The sequence below is a fragment of the Paralichthys olivaceus genome, chromosome 16 (assembly GCF_024713975.1).
Source record: "Paralichthys olivaceus isolate ysfri-2021 chromosome 16, ASM2471397v2, whole genome shotgun sequence".
In the NCBI taxonomy this organism is placed as follows: Eukaryota; Metazoa; Chordata; class Actinopteri; order Pleuronectiformes; family Paralichthyidae; genus Paralichthys; species Paralichthys olivaceus.
The window spans coordinates 8,013,331-8,029,140 of record NC_091108.1 but is presented as its reverse complement, the minus strand read 5'-3'; the positions used below and the strand labels follow the sequence as shown (position 1 = coordinate 8,029,140).

The 15,810-nt window shown below is 40.7% G+C and overlaps 1 protein-coding gene across 50 annotated transcripts in view; it reads left to right on the top strand.

Annotated features, from left to right (window-relative positions):
• The first annotated feature begins 2,274 nt into the window (after positions 1-2,274).
• The window catches only part of obscnb (obscurin, cytoskeletal calmodulin and titin-interacting RhoGEF b), a 52,374-nt gene continuing 38,838 nt past the window's right edge, over positions 2,275-15,810 (top strand). For all 50 annotated transcript variants that reach the window (XM_069510506.1, XM_069510546.1, XM_069510545.1 and 47 more), the window contains exons 1-17: positions 2,275-2,637; positions 4,474-5,569; positions 7,749-8,018; positions 8,155-8,415; positions 9,066-9,371; positions 9,461-9,727; positions 9,878-9,984; positions 10,313-10,481; positions 10,945-11,220; positions 11,307-11,588; positions 11,789-12,064; positions 12,170-12,445; positions 12,548-12,823; positions 12,945-13,226; positions 14,574-14,855; positions 15,127-15,402; positions 15,486-15,758. In XM_069510506.1, the coding sequence (XP_069366607.1) occupies positions 4,483-5,569; positions 7,749-8,018; positions 8,155-8,415; positions 9,066-9,371; positions 9,461-9,727; positions 9,878-9,984; positions 10,313-10,481; positions 10,945-11,220; positions 11,307-11,588; positions 11,789-12,064; positions 12,170-12,445; positions 12,548-12,823; positions 12,945-13,226; positions 14,574-14,855; positions 15,127-15,402; positions 15,486-15,758 (4,966 nt within the window). In that variant the 5' untranslated portion in view covers positions 2,275-2,637; positions 4,474-4,482. The remainder of the gene's footprint in view (positions 2,638-4,473; positions 5,570-7,748; positions 8,019-8,154; positions 8,416-9,065; positions 9,372-9,460; positions 9,728-9,877; positions 9,985-10,312; positions 10,482-10,944; positions 11,221-11,306; positions 11,589-11,788; positions 12,065-12,169; positions 12,446-12,547; positions 12,824-12,944; positions 13,227-14,573; positions 14,856-15,126; positions 15,403-15,485; positions 15,759-15,810) is intronic.

The following is a 15,810-nucleotide window of genomic DNA, read 5'->3' as shown; positions in this document are numbered from 1 at the left end:
TCTTCTTAATATATCAAAATCAACTTAGATTCAATCCAAAGCAGCATTTTAGGTTGTGGGTGAATCTGTGTAGATTCATTATGATGAAGTGATTGATTAAATGATTGAAAATCAAGTGGCGGTTCAAGAGCTTGTGTAAATCTTGAAACGCTGGATAAACTTTATCTGATGACTGGTTTCCCTTGTTTTAATATGTTGTGGAAAATAGAAGATAATATAAGTAATGTTTGTGTATTAGTCAGGACCGTTTGTGTGTTTTCAGAATAGTTAGTGAGCTTTCACTGTTAACCCTGCTACTTCTGGCAATACTGTCAATGGTGTCTGCATTGTAAATAAACACCACATGTTTGTATTTTGTTACACACTCCTCAGTCTCATCTATTTTCCCTGAGTGGTGTTTGTAATTGTTCAAGTCCCCATAGACTTTCTTTTTAAAGCACATATGCCATCTGCTGGTCACTCTTGGCTCTCGGTCCTAGATACGACTGACATTTGTCTCACTTGTCATCAGCAATGTAAATGTTCCTTTGAGATCACACCCATGTGTTTCAGATGTGAACATGATACATCCACAACCTTATTCTTGAAATGGCCGATGCCAAGAGGGCAGATACTTGAGATCCATTTTATTAAAATCGCAAAAAACTGGGATTTTACTCAGCTCTGTAGTTGCTAAAAACACAGCGAGCTGCCCGTCTGCCGCCCTCTACTGTGTTGTGTTCAACCTGCCAGGAGAGGGTGACAACTGGCTCAGAGGGACCTTTGGATGATTACCAAAGGTTAAATACCATCCATGATGTGATCTGATGCTATTAAGTGACTGGGCATCCAGAGCTGTAGACTTCAGGAGGAATAAATGAGAGGGGGGGAAAACAAATGGAGGTGAAGTCAAATTTAAGATAGTATAAAACCTTCATTCCATTTCCCCCCATGTATTGCACATTACATTAGTAATCTCATCGGTTTGGATGAATGTTACCTAATTTTTCTTTTAATCTGTATATATTTGGGAACTGTTGGGTTTCTCTATACATTTTAAGGTCTTGACCATATCATGTTATGATTTGGCGCTTTAAATTAAACTGAATTGAATAGCTTTTATTTGAGTTCATTCATATTTTTGCCATGGATTTTTGTGAAGCACTTTGTAACATTGTTTAGATAGGTGCTATACAAATAAGAAAGTTTTAAAGAAGTTATATTGGATGAGAAAGGAAAAAAACACAGTAGCCAGAGCAGGATGAAGAAGCTCGGGGGGGCAAACAGCAACAGCGGATTAGTGTCTGCTAGAGTTTCGGAAAGTTAAAATCAGTATCCAAGCAACCTGCTGCTGTCACTCACTGGGGGGGAACACCACGCTGGAAGAGTAAGAAAATAACAGGAAGCTGAGGAATAGAGAGGAAGGGCTACAACTTGCTGCCCTTGTTTCTAGACACAATAAACATTACTTTCCATAAAAGTAGAGCATGTATGAAGTGGCACACAGATGCTCTACATGCCAAAGGATTGCTATGTCATGCTAAATGATTGTTTAGTGTTCTCATCATTGTATCGTATTGCATGTGAGATGCATGTAACACATTTACAGTATGAAGTCATCACGTAATTATAGACAGCAGTAATACAGCTGTCACAATGGTGGTCGTGGAATACAATGTGCTCTGAGGCAAGTCCACCTGATCTCTCAGCTTAACCCAATCACAAAATAAAGGCCCTGCACACTGTGTACACGTACACATGGTCAACTGGGATTTTCTAGTCTTACTCAGAAGATTTGGTCCATGAAGATGAGGGGGTTAGTCAGGAAATAGATACTGAAAGTGACACTGAAGAAACACTGAACCGTGAGCAACCAGACAAAAGTGTCAACAACATTTATGTACGTGAAAATTTTCAAATATAATTTTTCTTTAAATTAGTAAAATTATGACAGATTTTCCTAAATCTGCATCAGAAATAAAGTTTTAAAATGACGTAAAAGTGACAAAAATACACAACATGGAAAGCAGTCAAAAGGCACAGGGTAGATAGGATGTGAGTAAAGCAACTGGAATTGTGTAAAAATACTTCATGGAAAGTAATATTTATCCACATGATGGGTCAAACAGCTGCAGATGTTGTATACAAGTTGCATTGATTTGTGCAGGGTTGCATTAAGGAGTTCACATCATGATCAGAAGTGTGCAGCCTGCAGCAGCCCACCCTCCAGCAGCAGCATCAGGAGGCCGGCCTTCCCGCTCTCCTGCCCGGCCTCACCCACCAGCCCGTCTCCTATCTCAGGCCACACCAAAGGACAAGTCTATTTTGGAGCTTGGAGACCGGAGCCAAAATAGGCACGTCAGCTATTTGGCATGGAGAGGTACCCACCGGAGGAGAAGGAGGAAAAATAAATCCAGTCACCCGCCCACCGCAGGAGACCAGGGGGGGATGTTCCACAGGTTCCGACATCCTGGATTTTCAGCCGTTTCGAGGATATTTCAAGACAAACGCAAGATTTCTTCGGGTGGATTTTATTTTGTTTAGGCACCTGATTCTGTTGGGGTTAATCTTACATCCGGAAACCCTGCTGACCACCAAGAGAAGTTCAAGCCCCTCATGATCCAACTCCATTTCCACCTGAGTGGCTGAAGATTCAAGGTGAATAAGTAAAGTTAGACTTAAACAATCCTCGTGTATTAACCTGTTGTTAACACTTACATGGAGATGTTGATGGAGCAGTTCTATGAGCTCCAGTGAAATCAGCTTTACTTAAACACACCTGTTAAGATAATTTAATGCTATTTGGCTCACGGTGAGCTTTTTGTTTTGAAACCTGTTCCAACACAATAAATCATAATGACTTGAATTTATTCAGACTCCAGAATAGTTTTGAATAAGTTTCCTCGAGCTTGGAGAATGGAAGCGGGGCCAGTGTGAGCCATGTTTCTGAAGTGGGAGCTTTATCTTTATCAAACAGCTGATGTTCCGTCTCTTCTACAAATGGCCATGGACAGAGACGGGCTCTGACAGCTGAGGTTATTTTTGGTCGCAGGCGGTTCAGGCGACAGAGGTGACAAAGCTGTTAAATGTCAGTGTTTGAAAGGCACAGATCTGCTGTGTTTGACCTTGATACAGAGGAAATTCGTCTTGTTGTGAAGCTACCTGCTCGATTATGAACTGTGTGCAACGAGTGTGTGTCTGCAGGGACAGGACCAGACGGGGGGGCACGGGTCTGACTGTCAGCTATAAACATGCCAGTCTGAACTGAGGATTTATTTACAGAGCACACAAACTGTCACATTTTATTATGTTTGGGTAAAAACTTTGTCAGGAAGGCATTTGTTGGGAGCATTCAAATCAGGGCTGGGTGATAAGATAAGATAATCCTTTATTAGTCCCACAATGGGGATATTTGCAATATTACAGCAGCAAGAAGCAAAAAATAGGCATCAGTAAATAATAAGTAAGTGTAGGGATAATAATAGTGAAGTGTAAGGAATATAAAAAACATAGAAAAATATGAATTAAATATAAAGAAATGTATATACAGTGTAAAAATATGTGCAGTGTGAGAATATGTGCAGTGGATGGATTGCACATTTACCATTGTATCGTACAACCAGAATGAATAATTCACAGTTAAGAGAGTCAATAAACAATAATTACCGCACAGAATTCCACTGAAAGATGTAATAGGTCTCTTGAAAGGTGAAAGTTAATATTATTATAATAATTACCAATTTTCAATTGTCTGATGTATATTGATATGTTGTCAATGCATTTTGCAAACAAAATGAGGAGGTATAACACTAAATCGATCTACCTCAAATTTATCAAATCAAATCTTGCTGCAACCTCCACCTTGGAGTAAAAATTCTGTTTTGTTATTTTGCCCTTTTATCGTGATAATTTTATATATATCGACTTTAGATTTAGATTTTTTTTCTTGATAACATTTTTGGCCATATCGCCCTTTCTTATTGTCCATAGTGATTCAGTCAATTCAATTTTATTTGTATAAAGCCAATTCACAACACACAATATCTCAAAGAACTATACATAGGAAGGTGGACACCTTACAACATTATAGATAAATCCAGCAGTTCCCACGATTCATGAGCTCACAAGTCCAATAATAATCCAAACAGAAATACAAAGAAAAGAACGTCCAATTATATTCCTCAATTTAATTAATACCTCAATTATATTTTCGGTTTACTTTATATCCCTTAATATATATAATATAATAGTGTCATTTTTGGCCTAATCACACAGAAAATAATTTGTTACTGTTCAAGGTAAAATCAAACTCAATATAAAAAATGGAATTTCATACTTCTGAGCTAATTTTAAAATCTTGAAAAGTCAAAATCTTTCTTGAAATGTGTTTAAAGTAGCCAATAGGAACCGACATTATTGACGACACTGAATGATTAATTAAATATCCTGTATAATCTTGGCACACGATTAATTTTGTTTTGTTCTGGACTATAGGAACAAACAATGGATCCAAACCTGTATGGAGGAGTCCCCAGGTTTCTGACTCGCCCAAAGGCGTTCTCGGTGAGTGCAGGCAGAGATGCCACTCTCAGCTGCACCATCGTGGGCAGTCCGACCCCACTGATCACCTGGGAGAAGGACAAGTTGAAGCTGACATCTGGGGGACGCTTCAAGACAGTGGAGGATGGGGACGTGTACAGCTTGACCATCTACGACTTAACGCTGGAGGATGGCGGACAGTACATGTGTCGGGCCAAAAACAGCGTTGGGGAAGCTTATGCTGCTGTAACCGTTAAAGTGGCTCTGCCTACAGAGATGGCTCAGAGGGCCCCCGTGTTCATGGTGAAGCCCATCTCTGCACGTGTAGGTTTGGGAGGTGATGTCTTGTTTTACTGCAAGGTTGCAGCTCACCCTGAGGCCAACTTCGACTGGGAAAAGGATGGGCGCTACCTGGGGGAGTCAAACCGCATCAAGATTGTCTCTGACATCGACAGCAGCACTTTGAAGATCCAAAGCGTACGAAACCTGGACAGTGGCACCTACACCTGCAGAGCCCAGAACACTGCTGGCCGTGCACATACTGCTGCAGCTCTTGTCGTTGATGCCCAGGATGCCCGCTTCCTGGCGGCAGATAAGAACACCTCCCTTCTCTCTCACCTCCAAAAGCGCAAAGAGGAAATGAAGAAGGACATCTCCATCTATCGCACTGAAGAGAACAGATCCTCGGTTTCTTCTTCTACCACAGCTAACATCACAGATAGTTTGAGTTCTCTGAGTCTGGAACATGAGCTGAGGGCATCTGTGCTGGCAAAGCTGCCCAAAGGTGTATTCACCCGTACCTGCACAGTGACTGAGGGCAAGCATGCCAAACTTAGCTGCTTTGTGACTGGTCACCCTAAACCCCACATTATCTGGAGGAAGGATGGAATGAACATCGGTGAAGGCCGCAGGCATGTCATTTATGAGGACCAGGCTGAGAACTTCATCCTCAAGGTCCTGTACTGCAAGCAGACTGATAACGGTCTCTACACCTGCAATGCAACCAATATGGCCGGGCAGACCTACAGTGCTGTGTTGGTGACAGTCAAAGGTAAGATTTCAAACATCTTTGGAAAAATGATAGCAAACCATATTAAGTTAAAAGAAATGAGTACAAGTCAAGTGAGTTGGCCTGATTCTGGCAATTTCCACTGCGATCATCAGTCAGAGATGAACTTCTCACAGGAGATAGTACCCGCTCACCAAAGTTACATAGACAGGAACAGGCGTTCATGGTGCAGAGTGGGAATGAAAGCGACACCATTCTCCCGATTCTAAGTTAGTGTAGCCTCAAACTAATTTTGAAGATGCTATTTTAAGATGAAAACGTCACATAGTGTTGTTTTAAATGCATCATCTTAAAGGTCAAGAACACTTTACTTACAGTATTCACAGTAGATTCACAGCATATTCCCCACACATGCAGGGGTTAAGTGTTTTTTTTTACTGTTAACAGGATAGTGTGACTTACTTTAAACAAATGACGGTGCTTATTTTAATTGTAATGAAGGAAGATGTCTCCTTGTAAATCAGAGTGGCTCATTGTGTGTTTTTCATAGAATAGCATATGGAACAGAGGAAGAAGCTATATGTTATTTCCATAAACTTGTTATTGGCTACAGTGTTGTGCAAATGACTGCACCAAAGTCTTATTTCGACCTCTCAGAATGTGTGGATTTTCACAACAAGGTTGACTTCTGGCTCGTCCTCTGAAGGAAGGTGTTGTGTTTCATCTATTTTCTGCTGGTGATGAGTCGTTCGCAGTTGCTAAGATGGTTGCTCACTTGCAGGGGCACACTGGTACCACTGCTAGTGTGACTTCCCTCAGGGAGAAATTGGCCCAAGGGAGGAAACGGAAGATTTATAGAATCAGGTTGGCTGTTAGTCATCAGTCAGTGTCGCTTTTGTACTGCTAGGTGCAGGAGAGTGTATATCTCTGCTGGATTTAAACAAAAAGTTAAATTTGAAAATGTTACATTTTTAACTTTTTACATTAAATACATAATTTACAACACTGATAAAAAAAAACATATAATAAAATAAATGGTAAGAGCAAATAAAAGGAGGGACCCACTGCAGATAGGGAGGTCGTTCACATTTCTTGGAGGATAAACCTAACAAAGCACTTTTTGGAATATAATCAACAGAATAAATAATGGTCCTAATGTTTTGTCTTTATTTTTTTGACTCGTGTTTATTTTAGGAGACACACTCTATCAAACTTTATGACCAGTATCTTTGTGTAAACTTATATTCTCTGAGCAAAAATATTTAAAAGCTAAAACAGCTCAATTGTTCCTTGGAATGTGAACTATAGGAGACGTAGTAAATCTTATTGTAAATATGTCATTTACTTTATGTGGATAGTTGTCATTTACTTAACCCAGTAGACTTCTCCCATAACTCAAAGCGGGCGTCCACATTAGGTATTTATACTTCTGGCTTAGATCCAAGCTTGGATAGAGATAGAGTTTCAAACTGTAACTACTTTCGATGCTCTGACCCACTTTGTCACTTCTGATGTGATTGCTGTACTTGATTTGGGGTTTTCTTATCTTCTCATACCAGGGCTCTTTTTTCTTGAAGAAGATGATGATATATACTCTTATTATTCTTATGCTATTTTTGTCTGCTTGAATGAAAAAAAAACTACACAACAATGCATCATCAACCTCTTATAACTACTGTATACTGGAGAATTGGGGCTGCTAGATATCTTTGTCTATCTGTTTAATGATGCATTGATTAATTAATAAGTCATTCAGCACTTTGGGCATGGGCTTAAAATTGCAAGCTTACATATTCAAGAATTCATAAAAACACCCAGACAACCCTTGTTTACCTCAACAGTTTCACAGTTGACTGCCCAAAAGCTTTTATTTCACTTACTACTGGTTTATTGTCAGAAACTGTAACATGTAATGAAAACAATATCCTTTCAGGGTTTTTGACTGTTGAAAATGTCATAGTCTCAACTCTCAGGAGCTTAATTTTTCACAGATTAAATGCCCAATATGATGGATTATCTCACATGCAAGTTTCTAGATTCTCTCAGCTAACTTTGAAATTGCACTTGCCTGAAGCTACAACTTCGATCACAGGAAATTAAAAGCAGAAAGTCTGCAAAATGGTTCATGGTTTAAAATATATTCAAGAACTTTTATTTGATAAAATACAAAACATCAATATGGTTGCATTAACTGAAAATTCTGTATATTTCTTTGTGTCAGAGCCTAAAGTGCCGTTCAGGAGGAAGTTGCTGGACATGGAGGTACAGGAGAAAACATCGGCCACACTGATGTGTGAGGTGCCTGTTGTTGCCACCCAGGCCAACTGGTTCATGGAGGAAACGAGGCTGGAGCAATGTACCAAATATCGCATGGAGGAGGAGGGCACCCTGCGTCGTCTCACCATACACAATGTCACCACCAACGATGACGGTGTTTACATCTGCGAAATGAAAGAAGGCAGTCGCACCGTGGCCGAGCTCACTGTTCTGGGTACAGTGGAGATCATTTTCTCTCTCTCCATCATGAGATAATTTGAAGCCATTATGGAGTGTAATTAATGTTCCATGACATTTTTCCTATTTGTGAGTTTTTCTTTTTGTAACATCTTCTTATTCTCGTATCCCAGGCAATATTACCAAGAAGCTCCCCCGGCGGACGGTGGTTCCTGTCAGCGATACTGTCATTTTCTGTGTCGAGCTGGAGCATCCCTGCCCGGATGCCTACTGGACCCGCAAAGGGGAGAAGCTGAAGGAAGATTCCCGAATTTCCATCGCCTGTGTGCTAAGACAGTACACGCTCACCATAAGAGATTGCCAGGCTGAAGACTCAGGAGAAATTGCCTTTGTGGCTGGAGACTGCAAGACGTCCACTCGATTCACTGTAACTGGTGAGGATGACACCTGAGTCAACTGCACTTGAATCTGCTTACAAAAACCTATGATTGAGGTTTAGGGTCAACATTTAAGTTTTTAAGTCGTAATTACTACACGCAGCATACTTGTGATTATCTTATTTAATTGTCCTGCATACATTGGATTGTTATCTCACTTCAACCCTACCAGTGTTGCACCTTTGCAGTTTTAAGCTAAATTAAACATATTGGCTTAAGTCAAATAGAATAAACACCTGATGGGAAAGATTCAACTGAAATTATTTTTTAAATAACAGGGGAAATTACAATTGTTATTTTAGGTATGATGATGGTTGTTTTCACTTTCAAAGAAGCAGCTGTACGCTGTAAAAAATTTAGGATTCCTCTAGAATGAATACAGAACATGATTTTGTTTTGAAATACATTGGTCTCTAGCCATGTTCTAACTCAGGCTTTTAACTTCTACTTCATGACCCTGGGGTGCTTGGATTTCTTTACCTTAAATTGCTAAAATAAATAAAAAATATGAGTCCCTGTGACTTCATGCTGCATCTAAATATTAAAGCAGGTAAACAACAGATTATCATAACTGACAAGAATGATTTTAAATCTCTCAAAATTCATCCAGTCAGATCACAGTATGACTATCACTCTTTCTGCTCCAGCTGCAAGGAAGCACCCCCCCGATCCCCCAGTGGATGCCGTGGTGCTGAACAAGACTGACTCATCCATCACCATTCGGTGGTCTCCTCCTGACAGCGATCGCCCCGTGCCCATTAAGTGCTACATTGTAGAGAGGAGGAAGGTTGGCACTCAGACATGGCAGAGGTGCAACGCTGGAGAAACCATTGTTTCCACAGAGATCACCGCCTGCAACTTCACAGAAGAAGCCAGCTTCCAATTCCGTATCTCTGCCATGAATGACTTTGGCCAGAGCCCCCACCTGGAGGTGCCTGGAAGCTTCTACCTCGGTAAGACTGATGTCCCTGGGATAATTGTTTTCTGTCTGCTGTTGTTGCATACATTCTTTTCTCATGTGTAGTTTATCTGTTGTCTCCAGAACCCACTGCAGAGATAAGGAAAGGCTTGATTAACAGCACTGCAATCTCTGGCGAGGAGTTCTCTGTCGCCATCGAGTTGTCTGCTGTTTGTTCTGGTTTCTGGTACATAAATGGCCGCCTCCTGCGTAGTGGAGCTGAGTACCTCATCACCAGGTCCAAGACCACACACACTCTGCTCATCCGTGTTATGACCATGGAAATGAATGGAGCTGAAGTCAAGTTTGTTGGTGGAGGCTCACAAAGCAGTTGCATCTTATCTGTGAAGGGTAGGCACAGGAAAATGTTTTAATTCCTGACATCATAGTATTGGAGTATATTTTCATTTCTGTATTACATGTTGGATTGATTGGTATTCCCTGTATTTGTTTTGAGTAGCCAATCAAAAATTCCTTCCTTCCTGACAACTGTATTTTTAGCCCCTCGTGTTAGGTTCACGAACAAGTCAGATCTGACAGAGGTGGTGGCCTGCACTGCCCAATCCACCGCTCAGCTGACTGCTGAGGTGTCGGATTACGAAACACAGGTATGCAATGGAAACATACTGAACATAATTTCTAGCTTTTCCTTTTTCCTTTAATAAATTGTATTAAAATACCTTAAATTTAACAAGCACTCAGGGATAGAAGATGTGCAAGTTTTTTCTAATTGTCTTAATAAATGACGAAAGAATATCCTTTTAGAGTTGTGACACTCTTGCCCAAAAATGTGGGTGATGCCATTTTGTTGTAGATACTTTCCATCCAACTCTCCTGCTTGTTAATACTAAAGTGACATTTGTAGTAGTACTTTTCAAACCATAATATTTACTGGATCTGGTTTGTTGTGTCAATCTATTCTGTAATTTTCTTCAGGTGGTTTGGATGAAGAACGGACGAGAGGTGAAAATGGGCAAGAAGTATGAATACATCATCAACGACCGCAAGAGGATCCTGATAGTACACAATGTTTCTGAGGAGGATGTGGGCATCTACGAGTGTGTTTTAGCTGATGACAAGATGTCCCTGCAACTCTCTCTTAAAGGTACTTATCAAAATGTTTTACTGATTTTACTCACAGAGCAACAGAGCACCAGTCTCCTATTGATTGATGAATTTATTAATCTATGAAGCCAATGTTTTGCCAAATTTCTTAAGTACTAAATGTGTCCCGTGTGGCACAGATATGATTTCATAAAAGGAACTGCGCTCCCACATGCAGACAGTCTGTCTCAGACAATCTGATACACTGTAATGTGATCTGTACTGGTGGGACTAGCATATGCTTATCAGCCATCAAGAGGAGGAAAGCTATGTGTCATCATGTAGTCAGCTCCAGTGTGGCCCTGCATTTACAACTCCCACTCTTCATACATATAAGCTTCTTTAATAACAGATCTAAGAATACATGGAAACATCCAATTTTAACATATGAAAGCAAAAAAATTTATTTACAAATATTTACTTATAAAAACAGAGGACTTATTTTCCATTTCTCGTCCTCTAAGATGAACCTGCCAAGTTCCTGAACAAGACCAGAGGTGCCATGGGACTGTCATCATCTCTTAAAGGAGATCTTGAGCTGAGTTGCGAGGTATCTCCTGCCAGCGCTGCCGTTGTGTGGAGAAAAGATCAGGTGGAGATCACTGAGGACCAAAGAACTGCCATGATCTCCAAAGGGACTCAAAGGAAACTCGTCATCAAGAACGCCAAGAAAAGTGACGAAGGACATTACTCCTGTGAGACGGCAGCAGACAAAGTCACATTCCAGGTCAAGATAAAAGGTGAGACTGCCATGATTTTTTTGTTTTATTCGACATTTGTCTGCACGTTACAGATATACATTTATTCACTGTGTTTTTCTTCTCAGAAACTCAAGCCGTTGCTGCTTTCTCCAACAAAGAGTCAGTCCAGAAAGAGGTGAAGGCCACTCTCTCGCAGAAAGCAACTCTTAGTTGCAGTGTGTCTGATAGCAAGACAGAGGTCAAATGGTATAAAGATGGCAAGCAGCTGATATCCAGCAGGACCATATACTCAGAAATAAAAGGCAGTGCCCGTCAGCTGGTGTTTGAAAAGGTGGAGAAGAGTGATGCTGGAGAATATACCTGTGAAGCTGGTGGGGATAAGCTGGTCTTCAAGATATCTGTTTCAGGTGACACAAATCAATTAATTGATATGTAGAATGTAATTAATATCTTCAGTTTGTCATATCAATTTTAAGTGTCCCAAATAAGAGTTGATTATGTTTCCCTAGTATTTAATATCATATTTTCACAATACTTATGAATGTCAGTTATATAGCTTTCAATCCTTGCCCATATTTACTCTGTAACTGATTTATGTTATTCTCAGAGGCCCAGGCAGCCTTCTTCAACAAAGAGTCAGTCCAGAAGGAGGTGAAAGCCACTCTCTCCCAGAAAGCTATTTTAAGCTGTGAGGTAGCAGATAGCAAGAGAGACGTGAAGTGGTACAAGGATGGCAAGCTGCTGACCTCCAGCAAAACAATCCATGCAGAGTCGAAAGGTCAGAGTCGCCAGCTGGTGATTGACAGTGTGGAGAAGAAGGATGCTGGAGAGTACATCTGTGAAGCCGGGACAGAGAAACTTGCTTTTAGAATTCATGTGGAAGGTAAGCGGAGGGGACTTTCAAAATAAAAATCTGCCTAATTCATGCTTATTTGTCAGAAATGTGAGAGTAGCACCTCATATTTTCATTGCATGGATTTTCCATCAGAGCCGCGGTCATTCTTCTCCAACAAAGAGTCTGTCCAGAAGGAGGTGAAAGCCACTCTCTCCCAGAAAGCTATTTTAAGCTGTGAGGTAGCAGATAGCAAGAGAGAGGTGAAGTGGTACAAGGATGGCAAGCTGCTGACCTCCAGCAAGACAATCCATGCAGAGTCGAAAGGTCAGAGTCGCCAGCTGGTGATTGACAGTGTGGAGAAGAAGGATGCTGGAGAGTACATCTGTGAAGCCGGGACAGAGAGACTTGCTTTTAAGATTCAGGTGGAAGGTAAGCGGAGGGGATTTTTAAAATATTTTTTTTAATCCATGCTTATTTGTCAGAAATGTGAGAGTAGCACCTCATATTTTCATTGCATGGATTTTCCATCAGAGCCACAGTCGTTCTTCTCCAACAAGGAGTCTGTTCAGAAGGAGGTGAAAGCAACGTTCTCCCAGAAAACCACTCTGAGCTGTGAGGTTTCTGATTCCAAGACAGAGGTGAAATGGTACAAGGATGGCAAGCTGCTGACTTCTAGCAAGACTACCCATACAGAGTCTAAGGGCAAAAGTCGCACGCTGGTTATCGACAGCGCTGAGAAAAAGGATGCTGGAGAGTACATGTGTGAGGCTGGGACTGAGAAGTTGGTCTTCAAACTCCAAGTGCCAGGTAGGGGCTGGGACTGAAGTGGCTTATACATTCTCTTGATTAATTATCTCAGTTATTGCAGATGCTGAAAGACAGGTGAAAGGTTTTTGTCGTCTACATTGATGCTTCATCTTCTCCACAGACACACAGATCCAATCAGCGTTCTCTAACAAGGAGTCAGTCCAGAAAGAGGTGAAAGCCACTCTCTCACAGAAAGCCATTTTAAGCTGTGAGGTAGCTGATACCAAGACAGAAGTGAAATGGTACAAGGATGGTAAGCTTCTCACTTCGAGCAAGACAATTCATGCAGTGTCAAAGGGCAAGAGTCGCCAGCTGGTGATGGACAGTGTGGAGAAGAAGGATGCTGGAGAGTACATCTGTGAGGCTGGGACAGAGAAGTTGGCCTTTAAGATTCAGGTGGCAGGTGAGGAAAATGCATTATATTTACACGTTTTACATTAAATCTTGTTTGTGTTCGTTTTCAGTTCAGTTAAATAATGTGCTGTGATACACAAACATTTTTAAGAATTAAAATAGTAAAAGTTCTTACTGGTTGGACAAGTAATATATGAAACACTGACGCTTGACTTGATGACCAAGTAATTCTGTCTTAGATAAAAAAAACATTCATCATGTGAAACTGGTGGATATGTGCTTTTATTTGTGTTTTCTCTTTGTGTTGTTGTCTACTTTTTTTTGCTGCATCATGGGTAATTATTTAGATATTTGACATGCTTTGCTCAAATGTCTTAAGTCCATTATTGACTCCGATTTTTATGTTAATTGGTGATAATTAAAATGGTCATAATATCAGGAGATTTCTTACTTATGTCTTGTATTTTGTGGTTCTGCCATTCCCTTAGTCAGTAAGAGTTGTTGTGAGACGTGCCTCTGTGGCCACCTTCAAATAACGAATCTGTTTTTTCTTAGTGCAGACGTTTACATAGGTGTCTTTCTCTCTCTTAATGTGCTTCAGTAGTTTATGGCCCTTTGTTCCACATCTATAAAGTCTGATCCAATGTGTTTAATTCATCTAGAGCAGGGTTATAGTTTTCTAGAGTCTGTTTTTGTACTGGTAATTGTCCTCCCCCCCGTACTCCTTTCCAGTTACTTCTACAGAAATCGGGGCTAAATCTGGTTCCCTCAACAAAGAGTCTGTCCAGAAGGAGGTGAAATCCACTCTCCTCCAGCCAGGCACTCTGAGCTGGGAAATAGTTGATAACACGACAGAGGTGAAATGGTACAAAGATGGCAAATTGCTGAGTCCCAGCAGTCCAGTTCCCTTGGAATCAAAAGGCAAGATTCACCAACTGCTGGTGGACAGTGTAGAGGAGAAAAATGCGGGGGAGCACATCTGTGAGGTTGGAACAGAAAATTTGGCATTTAAAGAACAGGTGACAGGTACGAGGATGTGGAAGGGAATGGCACAAGCTGGAAGGATTTGACTCGTGCAAAACTGATGTCTTCTTGTCTAATTTCAGATGAATCATAACAAAGCTGAATAACAGCTGCAGTGGAGGATTTTTTATTTTTTAATTGCCAAATTTTAGCTTCTTTTATTGCTGTGATGTGCCTCTGTTGTTACACACATTTGTGCATAACCTCAGACCAAAAGTCTGAGACCACTCCCCCATTTTCGTGATCACTCTGTAGCAGCACAGCGCTATTTGCTGATCTCAGCTAGAGTTCTCTTTATTTAAAATCTTTTTTATAATAGTTGTTCAATTGAAGGTGTAATGATACCATTATATATTCTATTTTATGTTTTCAGAGATTCAAGCCAAATCTGCCTTCTCCAACAAGGAGTCCGTCCAGAAGGAGGTGAAGGTCACTCTCTCACAGAAAGCCATTTTAAGCTGTGAAGTAGCGGATACCAAGACAGAGGTGAAATGGCACAAGGATGGCAAGCTGCTGACCTCTAGCAAAACAGTTCATGCAGAGTCAAAAGGTCAGAGTCGACAGCTGGTGATTGACAGTGTGGAGAAGAAAGATGCTGGAGAGTACATCTGTGAGGCTGGGACTGAAAAATTGGCCTTTAAGATTCAGGTGGCAGGTAGGAGGAGTGAATTGTTGCCTTTAAATGTGAATTGAATTAGATTTATTTGTTATGTTATAGTGTGTGCAGATTTTTAAATTGTGTTCCCTTGTTTGAATTGTGTGGTTATTTCAGCTGAAAAGTTTTGGTTGGAGTTCGGCTTTTTTGAAGCAAATTATACTTACTTGATTCTTACTGTTTTGGGTTTGTACCCTCATGGTTGAATGCACTTATTGTAAATCGCTTTGGATAAAAGCGTCAGCTAAATGTAATGTTTTTTACTCTGTAGAAGCCCCGGCTGGCTTCTCGAACAAGGAGTCCGTCCAGAAGGAGGTGAAAGCTACTCTCTCCCAGAAAGCCACCTTGAGCTGTGAGGTCTCTGATTCCAAGACGGAAGTGAAGTGGTATAAGGACGGCAAGCTGCTGACTTCCAGCAAAACAGTTCACATGGAGCTAAAGGGCAAGAGTCGTGAGCTGGTGATTGAAAAAATTGAGAAAAAAGATGCTGGAGAATACACTTGTGAGACTGGAACAGAGAAGCTGGTATTTAAGCTGCATGTGACAGGTAAATATATATTTCGAATATAACAAATTTTCTTACAATATTTATAAGAAAGCTGCTGAACAGAAGTTCTCATTTCTCTATAGAAGAAGCTGTCAAGTTCCAGAAGAAGTCGGTCAAAGATACATGTATTGTTCAAGCAAGTGAAAACATTGTTTTGACCACTGAGCTGACCACGGAGAGTGGAAGTGTGAAGTGGTTTAGAGACGGTGTGGAGATCAAAGAGAGCAGAAAGTATGAAATTAAAAAAGATGGACGTTGTCGTACCCTGATAGTAAATTCCACTGAAACTAAAGACAGTGGAACCTATTCCTGTCAAACTGCTAATGACAAACAGGAGTTCAAAGTTCAGGTTAGAGGTAGGTCTTTAAGTTTATAACCCTCTGATAATTGCTGCATAGATTCTTCTTG